We start from the raw sequence: 12,345 nt of genomic DNA, 5'->3' as shown, positions 1-12,345 counted from the left end.
TGGTCTCGATCTCCTGACCTCGTGATCCAGCCATGTTGGCCTCCCAAAGTGCTGGGATTACAGGCTTGAGCCACCGCGCCCGACCGTACTCTTCTTTCATCTTGTCACAAGTCAAATAAAAAAGATTTATAACCAAGAGATTATAATCTTAAATAAATTTAAATGCATCCAAACATCTTGAAAAGATTTGCTTATTTTAAATTAAAGGAGTCTTACCATTACGTATTTTTAATCAGTCATTTTATTTTCAAGAGAGGAGTTGAATGAGTAAGATGAGAACGTAGCGGACTTGGACTCTTTATCTGGATTTTACACTAACCAGCTCTGACTCCAGCTTCTCAGGGCTTAACTTTATGCCTCTAAAATTAGAATTCAGATTTAAATTTCTACCTCTGTGATTCCATGATTCTATAATAAAATAACATAAGCATTAAATGTCACTGTAAAATCAATATTAATAAAGCTTTCTCTTATTTATTACTCTGTGAATTGTTTCGTATATATATGTGATTTTCTAGAAATATGACTAAGTGGCTGTCTTTCATTCTTATTGATAAGATAGCAACCTGTTCTTCTTTTGCTGAATGGACCTTTAGATCATTAAAGGTTTTGAGCAATCTTTTATAACTTAACTCTATTTGAGTTTTTTGGAAAAGTGGGAATTTATTGTTTGTATGACTGAGTTTTGGATAGCTTCTAAATGTCCTGTTTTCCAAAGAAACAAAATGAACCAGATTTCCAGTCTTAAGATTTACTATTTCAGATCAATGGCTTTGCCATTGTAACAAAGTTAATAATACAAAAAAGCAAAATCATCTGGAGTAGCTCTCCATAGATGTTTACTTATAATTGCATATAAAAATAACATTTTATTTATCCATTTTAAAATTTGATGAAATTGATATAACTTGAGATTCACTTGATTATCATGAAAATCACAATCTCTCCCCTTAGATAATGTAATGAGAAATTACAGTACATAATACTAAGCACAGTAAAGACTATTATGACCTTGACATAATCAAATTCTATATTTGGTATTCTATAATCTGTTTCTTTGACATTACTTATGTTTTTCTCACAGTTCTATTCTTATGACTTTTTGAAACTAGGATATTGATGAAGAGATTGAAGCAGAGTATAACATCTTAAAAGCACTTTCTGACCACCGTAATGTGGTCAGATTCTATGGGATATACTTTAAGAAGGATAAAGTAAATGGAGACAAGCTGTGGTTGGTTCTTGAGGTAAGTATTTCAGCATTATTTGTATGGGTGGAAACTTAGAGTGTGGTTCTGAAATGACTTACTATACTATTTATGTAACATTGATATCATAAAAACAATTCTGGTAAGTTCCTGACTAGCCATGAATGTTGTGCCTAGTTTTGGCCTTGCCGTCTTAAGAAACATCAAAAAATTGAAGGAAAGCCACAAAGACTAGTAAATGTTAAAAGGAAATTACTCCACAATAAAAGACTAAAGAAACTGAGATTATTTTTCCCATAGGAAAAAAAAATTAAAAGGGATTTCATTATAATATTTTTTTATTCATCTATATTTTGTTTCGTTAACGTGTGATGAACCTCTGTGCCAGGTGCTAAGATATAAGAAAATTAATGTTAAGTGAGACTTCATTAGGCAAAAATAGTGAGCTATAATTTTCTTTTTCTGTCTTTATTGAATGCTAATGACTTGAGCTACAGAACCAGGTATTTATATTTACAGGGAAGAAAACTTACTTCAAATGGTGTTGATACTGAATAAGTTGCTAAAGGGAATTTGTAGAGTCTGCCCTTTCCAGTCCTGAGAGTAGTTTTTCTTACACTGGAGCAATCCTCTCTAAGGCAGGAGTACTAGCAGGTCCCACACTAAGGTGATTGCCAGTTCCAGAAAAATTCCGTTTTTCTGATTTTCATTGAACATTATTCAAGTGCAGTAAACATTATTTCTAATAAAATGTATTAGAATTTTTTAAAATCACTTTTATCAAATTCAGGGACAGTAGATACCTTTATTTGACAACTATAACAGCATATATTTATTGTGTTCATCATTGTTTTATTAGCATTTGAGTATTTTATTTCTTTTTGAATGTTCCATTGCTTTTCCTGAAGTGGCATTGTCTTAGTCTATTTGTGCTGCTATAACAAAAATCCACACACTGGGTAACTCATAAAGAACAGAAATTTATTCCTCACAGTTTTGGAGACTGGAAGTCCAAGATTCAGGAACCAGCAGGTTCACTTCTCTGGTGAGGCCTGTTTACTTCCAAGATGGCACCTTGTTGCTACATGCCCTGGAAAGAAGAAATGCTGTGTTCTCACATGGCAGAGGGCAGAAGGCAAGAGAGCCCAACACTGTGTGGAGCCTCTTTTTATTAAGGATCTTAAAACCCCATTCATGAGGAAGAAGCCCTTATGGCTTGATTACCTCTTAAAGGTCCCACCTCTTAATAATATCACATTCACCATTAAGTTTCAACGTATGAATTTTGGAGGGGACATAGCCAAAGTGTAATAGGCACAATAATCATAAATAAATTATATTAAGACTTTATATTCATATTTTTCTACTATGTTTTCTTTTTGAAATGGAGTCTTGCTGTGTTGCCCAGGCTGGAGTGCAGTGGCACAATCTTAATTCACTGCAACCTTCGCCTCCTGAGTTCAAGCATTTCTCGAGCCTCAGTCTCCCGAGTAGCTGGGATTACAGTCACATGCCACCATGCCCAGCTAATTTTTTTATTTTTGTATTTTTAGTAGAGACAGTGTTTCACTGTGTTGGCCAGGCTGGTCTACTTGAGAACTCCTGATCTCAAGTAATCCACCTGCCTTGACCTCCCGAAGTGCTGGGATTACAGGTGTGAGACACTGTGCCTGGCCTCCATTATGGTTTTTAAATGATTCTACAAATAATAGATGATCATTGTGGAAAATATTTGAACCTATAAAAAATTCTTAATATTTAACATATTTGCTTCATTTTTTGTATGTTTTTTTTCTTTAAAAATATTTTAAGTTCAGGAGTACATTTGCAGGTTTGTTATATAGGTAAACTTGTGTCACAGGGATTTGTTGTACAGATTATTTCATCACCAAGGTGTTAAACCTAGTTCCCATTAGTTATTTTTCCTGATCCTCACCATCTTCCCACCCTCTACCATCAAGTATCTGTTGTTTCTCTCTTTGTGTCCATGTGTTCTCATGATTTAGCTCCACTTATAGGTGAGAACATGTGACATTTGATTTTCTGTTCCTGTGATAGTTTGCTAAGGATAATGGCCTCTGGCTCCAATCATGTTCCTGCAAAGGACATGATCTCAGTCTTTTATATGGCTGCATAGTATTCCATGGTGTATGTGTACCACATTTTCTTTATTCAGTCTGCCATTGATAGGTATTGATGTGGTTTTGCTGTGTCCCCACCCAAACCTCATGTTAAATTCCCATGTGTTGCAGAAGGGACCCAGTGGGAGGTAATTGAATCATGGGGGCAGGTCTTTCCTATGATGTTCTCATGATGGTGAATAAGTCTCATGAGATCTGATGATTTTATAAGGGGGCGTTTCCCTGTGCAAGCTTTCTCCTTGCCTGCTGCCATCCATGTAAGATGTGACTTGCTCCCCCTTGCCTTCCACCATGATTGTGAGACCTCCCCAGCCATGTGGAACTGTAAGTCCATTAAACCTCTTTCTTTTGTAAATTGTCCAGTCTTAGGTATGTCTTTATCAGCAGTGTGAAAATGGACTAATACGGGCATGTAGGTTGATTTCATGTTTTTGCTGTTGTGAATAGTGCTGCAATGAACATACATGTGCCTGTGTCTTTGTGGTAGAACAATTTCTATTTCTTTGGGTATATACCCAGTAATGCAATAGATAGCTGGGTTGAATGGTAGTTCTGTTTTTAGTTCTTTGAGGAATCATCACACTGTTTTCCACAATGGCTAAACTAATTTACACTCCCACCAGCAGCATATAAGCATTCTCTTTTCTCTGAAACCTCACCAATACCTGTTATTCTTTGACTTTTTAAAAATAGCCATTCTGACTGGTGTGAGATGGTGTCTCATTGCGGTTTTGATTTTCATTTCTCTAGTGATCAGTGATGTTGAGCTTTTTTCACATGCTATTGGCTACATGTATGTCTTCTTTTGAAAAGAATCTGTTCATGTTCTTTGCCCACTTTTTAATAAGGTTGTTTGTTTTTCCCTTCTAAACGTAAGTTCCTTACAGATGCTGGATATTAGACCTTTGTCAGATGCATAGTTTGCAAACATCTTTTCCTATTCTGTAGGCTGACTGTTTACTCTGTTGATGATTTCTTTTGTTGTACAGAAGCTCTTTAGTTTAATAAGATTTCATTTGTCAAGTTTTGCTTTTGTTAATACTGCTTTTGGAGTCTTCATCATGAAATCTGTGCTGGTTCCTGTGTCCAGAATGGATGATATTGCCTAGGTTGTCTTCCAAAGTTTTTATAGTTTTGGGTTTTAAAACCAGTTAAATCTTTAATCCATCTTGAGTTGGTTTTTGTAGATAGTGTAAGGAAGGGGTTCTGTTTCAGTCTTCTGCATATGGCTAGCCAGTTGTTCCGGCACCATTTATTGAATAGAGAATCCTTTCTCCATTGGTTGTTTTTGTCAGCTTTGTCAAAGATCAGATAGTTTTAAGTGTGTGGACTTATTTCTGGGCTTTCTATTCTGTTCCATTGGTCTGTGTATCTGTTTTTGTACCAGTACCATGCTGTTTTGTTTATTGTAGCCCTGTAGTATAGTTTGAAGTTGGGTAGTGTAATGCTTCCAGCTTTGTTTTTCTGCTTAGGATTACCTTGGCTATTTAGATTCCTTTTTGGTTCCACATGAATTTTAAAATAGTTTTTTTCTAGTTCTGTGAAGAATGTCATTGGTAGTTTGATAAGAATAGCATTGAATCTATAAATTGCTTTGGGGAAGCATGGCCGTTTAAATGATATTGATTCTTCCTATCCATGAGCATGGAATGTTTTTCCATTTGTTTGTGTCATATGATTTCTTTGAGCAGTATTTTGCAGCTTTCATTGTGGAGATCTTTCACCTCCCTGGTTAGCTGTATTTCTAGGTATTTTATTCATTTTGTGGCAATTGTGAATGGGATTGTTTTTTATTTGGTTCTCAGTTTAACTGTTTTTCGTGTATAGGAATGCTAGTGATTTTTGTACATTGATTTTGTATCTTGAGATCTTGCTGAAGTTGTTTATCAGCTTAAGAAGTTTTGGGGCCGAGACAATGGAGTTTTCTAGATATAGAATCATGTCGTCTGCAAACAGGGATTGTTTGCCTTCCTTTCTTTCTATTTGGATGCCCTTTATTTCTTTCTGTTGCTTGATTGCTTTGGCTAGGACTTCCAATACTATGTTGAATAGGAGTGTATGTTTTTTGTATGTTTCAATTTTTTGACAATATTACTTATGAAATTATCCTATATTTTTACTTAATGTAACTTCAGATAGTTTTAATCATTGTTATGTTTTTCAAAGGAAATACATTCACTTGAATAATAAAAAAAAAAGATCGTTTCGAAGGGTTGATAAGATAAAGCAATGAAAACATAGATCCAGTTTGGTGGTGCCGCCTTCTCCTGAGCAGGTCCACACTTTTGATGTGTTGTGATTGCTGTATCTAGAAAAGTATGGCTGAGCTTCTATACTGCCTCATTTAGAAATCCATGTTCTTAATTTTGGCAATATTGTTCATTACACTTTTGGAGCTCTTCATCTTCCCACTCTTGTTTGGAGACCTGCCATGTATCTGACCTCTTTGATATCTCTCTGATGCCCACCTTGATGGAACCACTGGTTCCTAAATCCCTTGGCCTCCTCTTTCCAAGTTTCTTTCTTTGTTTGGCACATCATGTAGTAATTTGTGCCTCTCCCAGATTACCCATTTTGCTGATGCCACCAAATCTTGAATCCCTCCAGTTCAGTGTCAGCAGGAAACAAAATTTCGAGTCTCTTAACCTGTGTGTGTGTGTGTGTGTGTGTGTGTACTGCTCAGGCAGGCTTCTGAATGTTGATATTTTGTATATGTGATAAGAGAGTTTCGAGTCCTTTGATTACAGACTTCCAAATGACCGCTTGCTTTCTGCCCTGCTCCTCTAAACTGCTTCTCCACCTGTACTATTCCCTAGCACTGTCTGGGTTAATCTGTTCAGGTGACTGCAAAAGAACCACACAAAGTATCTTAGTTTGTGGCTTCCTCTTCATTGCTCAATCAGTTACCACTTGCTTATCTGCTTTCCATATTGCAAAATTTATTGAATTTTTTTGCTCAGTGCTTTCCTTTTTTCTTTGTGGTTATAATATTTTATTCCTTTAGTAGCATTTTAATGGAGATTCATGAGTAAGAGGAAATAAATTTTTATATTTCATCTGCCACCTTTATGGTCTGGAGCCTTTCAAAATGTAAAAAAGTATTTTCAAAAATCTTTCATCATCTGATGCTATATATTATTTTACAAAATTAAATAGCCATGTGTGTCCTTTAAAAATAGACAATTTATCTATGATTTCAAAATTACAGTTGACCCTAACTTTTAATTTATTTAGGGATGACAATCTCCCATGCACTGAAAAATTGAAGTATAAATTTTGACACCCCCTAAAACTTAACTACTAATAGCTTACTGTTGACCTGAAGCCTTACTGATGACATAGTCAATTAATGCATAGTTTTATGTCATAGGTATTATATACTATATTCTTACAATAAAATAAGCTATAGAAAAGAAAATGTTATTAAGAAAATCATGAGAAAGAGCAAATATTTTTACTGTTCATTAAGTGGAAGTGGATCATCATCTTCATCCTCATCATCTTCACATTGAATAGTCTCAAGTGGAGGAAGAATAGGAGTGGTTGGTCTTGCTGTCTCAGGGGTGGCGCAGGTGGAAGAAAATTAACATATAAGTGAACCCACACAGTTCAAACCCTTGTTGTTTAAGGGTCAACTGCATTTTTTATTTCTCTAGTTTAAGATAGCTTTGTATTTTTAGCGAAATCACATATAAAAGCAAAGCTAAACTTTTACTCATCTAAAGGTAGTTACCAAGTAATAGAATGTAAACTATCAACCTAAACCATTTTGCCTTACATTAATGCATAATTTTAGAGTTTAATTCTTGTTTGTGTTTGCATATTTGAGAAGTACTGCTGTACAAAATCCTTGATGTAACCTTGAATATAATTTGTTTATATCCTTCAAAACATTTTCAATAATGCATTTTTAATTTTTCTTCCATGTATAGAATCGTTGGCAGATGTGCGTTTAAGTGGAGATTCAGGTATTCTGTCTAACATAGGCCTAAATGGACAACAAAATAAAGTATAAATCTTTTCCCAGAGCTCAAAAATATTAAATCAGATCATTCATTGTCATAATGCCTATTAAATCCCTATTCTAATATCTTGGCATTTCTCAGTATTATCACCTGGAATTAGGAGACAGTTGGAAACCCCCAATATTAGTTAAATGTTTTTTGAGAGAGCAGATTGATTAAAATGAGTTGAATTGATTAAAATGTTTTGGGAATATTGTATAAGTAAAGCAGCATCCAGATATAATGAATCAGTAGAGTCGTTACAATTTCTTTGAATTTTGTCCTTATGATTTATTATCAGATAGAGACATTGGAAATAGCTCTAAATGGCTTAGGAAAAAAAAATTTAGTTTAATAAAATGGTATATCCAAAATCTGATCTACTTGAACTTACAAAGTGGGGGGAAAAAATGTCTAAGGAAAGCAAGTAGTTGGCAAACTGTATATAAGATAATTGATTTGCATATGTAAATTAGAGTAATCACATATACACATAAGTGGCTAGATGTACAATTACCTGATTTATAAACATGAATGGTGCAGGTGCTGCTTTAGAGGCACTTTCAGAAAACTGGCTTGTGGCATCAATGCTTTGTACTATAACATGACTGCTAATTATACTTCTTATTGTAATAAAGTCCATTTAAATTATTTTGCATGAGGATACCAAAAGAGGGGCAGTGGCTGTGATGTTACCCCGAGAGTCATGTTAACGGTGCTAGGCTTTTAATGTGAATCTACATACAGAAGGCGTGTACTGGAGGGGATGTATTAGAGCAATAAGTGACTGTCCTCATTCTAAGCCTGGTGTGTGTGAATGGCCATACTAGCCTAGAGAAACCCCTGCGAGATGCTTTTCACAATGAAAAACCATTTTACTTATATTTCAATCCAGAATAATTGAAATCCTAAGAATAATAATGTGCCAAATCTTGCTCGGCAGTCTGTTTTCTCTAGTTACAATTTAAAAATTGTTTCTTTTGCTTTTTGATATGATTTTTCTCTTTTCTTTATTTTACTTTCATTTTGTTATTTTAGAAGTTTTTGAGCATGAATGATATACAAGGCTCTGTTTAGGAGTTATTTTCATCTTAATTCTCTGCATGTTTATTTTTAGAATCTAAATGGTACCCAGGTTTAGTAAAAGGGCACTAGTTGCTGGCCCTCTGAAATTCCAGTTATACACTTGAATGAAGTTTTATGCTGTAGAAACTGATTTAGTTTTTTATAGAACATCTATGGGGACTTTTGTTGTTGTTCAATATTTTAGGTTTTCCTAATGATGTAGACATAAAGAGAGAACCAATGTTTTCTGTTTGTTTCTATCTATGCCTCATTTTGAAATACCTTATGTGTGTTCCTTTCTGCCTATAGCTATCACATCTCTTGACTGACTTGTTTAGTGAAATGTAAATACCTCTTTTGACTTTGTACTGCCTTTTACTCCTGATATCTGCTGTTGGGGATCAGTATCAAGGGTAGAGGGGAGCTGAGAAGATGAGGGCTGGGCTATGATTCTTCAAATGCTTCCTGCCTGAACTGGGAGACTGTAAAACAGAATCAGAATTGAGTTAAATCAGTCTCATATAAGGCATTTGCTATTGATGGACACAAAGGGGAGAACTGAGATTTAATTGTAATTTTTCCCTTCTTGGTTGGATAAACAACCAGGTTTTAAGTAGGTAAGGAAATCTGGGCTTCTCTCTCAGGAGCTGTTTGCTTAGCGTGCCTTCAGCCATAATGAATCCAAAATTCAGAGTTAGGACATCTTTCTGTTAAAAGACCCTTTCCCTCATAATCCAATCTTAGCTATAATTGCTCCTTTCACAGTATTGCTACAGACTGCATTCTATTATTCATTTGAATTGGTCCTGATTTGCTCATTCTTAATAGTGACATTGCTTTTTCTTATTGCTCCCCAATTATAGCAATTTTTCTCTTTGAAATTATATCCTTTTCAGGAGACTAAAGACTGCCAATTATAGGTGGTATTTCAAAGCATGAAAATTCAGTAAATAGTCATAAAGCCTCTCAAATGCACATTTTCGGTCATCAGAGTGGTTTTTATAGACATAAATACTACTTTCATGTGTCGTGCATTATTGGTTATTCTGGTTTTATACTTACATCTAGTTAGTAATATCAGGCCTGCCTTGAGGAAAGGAAATTGATAGAAAGAAGATAAGTAATAATGAATGTGAGCTTTCTATTTGTTCAGCTATTAACTCTTTAATGCTACTGCCCTGGAGATAACATGTACACAGAGGGAATATAAAGCCTTTGCAGGGTATATTTGTGAGCGGTCAGAAGAAACAGGGCAGGAGTGAGAAGCTGGGCTGCTGAGTTCCTTAGATAGCACAGAATTGTTCCTTCTTTCATTTGGCAGTTCACAATTGCAGTGGAGTAGCAGAGTCACAGTGTGATTCCTTTTATGTTCTTAAGGCTGGAACCACCATTCCCAGCTCTCATATAAAAGGCTATTATTTGGTGTACTTGCAATAGAACAGACAGCCAATTACCTAGAGTTGTTTCATTTTTTGTTTGTTTAAAGGGCAGGATAGAAAAATGGCCTAAATGTACTTTTTCGTACTCTTCTAACCTAGGAAATATATAAATAATATATGTAACTCTTATGTGTCTTTCCTAATTGTACTTCAGTGCTGGAAAAAGCATCTTCTTTGAATAGGCATGCACGTTTTATAGTGTTACGTCAGAGGTAAGAAAATATGAGGTGACCAGTGATGTCTTGCTATTTAATAAATTAATAGATTTTTATGGTACACATTAAAATATTTCTTCTCGTAAGTTATTTTTTCTGTGATCATAGATTTCTTGTTGATTGCATTACTAGTGTGTTATGGTGTTCTCCCTAGATTTTTAAAGCATTTTAGGGTGAACTAAGTGTTCTATATTTTGATTTACTGGTTACATGATTATATACAATTACTAAAATACATCAAACTGCATACCTAAAAGAGCCAATTTTATTATACGCCAATAATACCTTTAAAATACTTCTAGTTTACACGTTAGAAAAGGAATGTGAACATTTTACACACTACAAAAGTACACATTAGAAAATGTCTATTAGGTGGTAGTCCCAGTTTTTATTAATATTTTATTAGTATTTTATTGGAATCCAGAGTTTGGTACATTAATATGTCTCATTGAAATTAAGATGAACATATTACACTTTGTATATACAAACAAGCGAAAAAAAAACTAATAAAAACTCATCTTAGCTTTGTCCCCTGCTTTTTAACTTTTTGCTGTTTCTGTTTATGTCTTATTGTACTGACTATGTTTTGAAAAGTCGTTGCAGTCATTATTTTTGATTGGTTTATCATTTGGTCTTTCTACATAGGCTAAGAGTAGTTTATACACCACAGTCACAGTGTTATAATATTCTGTGTTTCTCTGTGTACTACTATTACCAGTAAGTTTTGTACCATAAGATGATTATTTATGGTTTATTAATGTTGTTTTCTTTCTGACTGAAGAACTCCCTTTAGCATTTCATGTAGGATGGGTTTGGTATTGATGAAATCCTTCAACTTTTGTTTGTCTGGCAAAGTCTTTATTTCTCCTTCATGTTTGGATATTTTCACTGGCTATACTATTCCAGGGTAAAAGATTTTTTTTTTTTTTCCTTCAGCACTTTAAATATGTCATGCCGCTGTCTCCTGGCCTATAAGGTTTTCACTGAAAAGTGGCCGCCAGAGGTATTGAACCTCATTGTTTGCTATTTATTTCTTTTCTCTTGCTGCTTTTAGGATCCTTTCTTTGTCCCTGATTTGGAAGTCTGATTATTAAATGCCTTGAGATAGTCTTCTTTGGTTTAAATCTGCCTGGTGTTCTATAATCTTCTTGCAGTTGGATATTGATATCTTTCTCTAGGTTTAGGAAGCTCTCTATTATTATTCCTTTGAATAAACATTCTACACCTGTTTCTCTACCTCCTCTTTAAGGCCAGTAGCTCTTAGATTTGCCCTTTTGAGGCTATTTTCTTTTGAGTGTGCTTCATTGCTTTTTATTCTTTTTTCTTTTGTCTCGTCTGACTGTATGTTTTCAAATAGCCTGTCTTCAAGCTCACTTACTCTTTCTTCTGCTTGGTCCGTATGTTATAAAAGGACTCTGATGCATTCTTCAGTGTGCCAATTGCATTTTTCAGCTCCATAATTTCTGCTTGATTCTTTTAAATTATTTCATTCTCTTTATTTCATTTATCTAATAGAATTCTGAATTCCTTCTCTGTGTTATCTTGAATTTATTTGGGTTTTCTCAACATAGCTATTTTGAATTCTCTATCTGAGAGGTTACATATCTCTGTTTCTCCAGGACTGGTCCCTGGTGCCTTACTTAGTTCATTTGGTAAGGTCGTGTTTTCCTGGATGGTGCATCAGCTAGTAGATGTTCTTCGGTATCTGGGCATTGAAGGGTTAGGTATTTTATTGTAGTCTTCACTGTCTGGGCTTATTTGTAGCCATCCTTCTTGGGAAGGCTTTCCAGATATTTGAAAGGACTTGGGTATTGTGATCTAATCCGTGTCTATTTTAGGGGGCATCCTAGTCTCAGTAATGCTGTGGTCGTTGCAGGCTCATAGAGTTGCCACCTTGATGATCTTGGACAAAATCGAGGAGAATTCTCTGAATTACCAGCCAGAGATTCTTGTTCTCTTCCTTTTCTCCCAAACATACAGAGTCTCTGTCTCTCTTTGGAGCCACCTAAAGCTGGAAGTGGAGTGACACAACACCCCTATGGCCACCATCACTATGACTGTGCTGGGTCAGACTTGAAGCCAGCACAGTGCTGGGTCTCACCCAAGGCTTGCTGTAACCACTCCCTGGCTACTGCCTATGTTTACTCAAGGCCCTGGGTCTCTATAATCAGCAGGTGGCAAAGCCAGCCAGGCCTATGTCCTCTTCAGGAATATGAGATCTCCCAGCCCCAAGTGGGCCCAGAAGTGCCATCTGGGAGTCAGGGACTAGAGTC

At 35.4% G+C, this 12,345-nt stretch overlaps 1 protein-coding gene across 1 annotated transcript in view; it reads left to right on the top strand.

Moving 5' to 3' along the window:
• The window catches only part of MYO3A (myosin IIIA), a 261,495-nt gene that overhangs the window by 19,653 nt on the left and 229,497 nt on the right, over nt 1-12,345 (top strand). Inside the window, exon 4 of the mRNA XM_011963820.1 lies at nt 1,113-1,247. Coding sequence (XP_011819210.1) covers nt 1,113-1,247 — 135 coding nt within the window. The remainder of the gene's footprint in view (nt 1-1,112; nt 1,248-12,345) is intronic.

This window comes from Colobus angolensis, unplaced genomic scaffold (assembly GCF_000951035.1).
Source record: "Colobus angolensis palliatus isolate OR3802 unplaced genomic scaffold, Cang.pa_1.0 Scaffold63, whole genome shotgun sequence".
Lineage (NCBI taxonomy): Eukaryota > Metazoa > Chordata > Mammalia > Primates > Cercopithecidae > Colobus > Colobus angolensis.
This window is presented reverse-complemented; position numbering and strand designations above follow the sequence as displayed.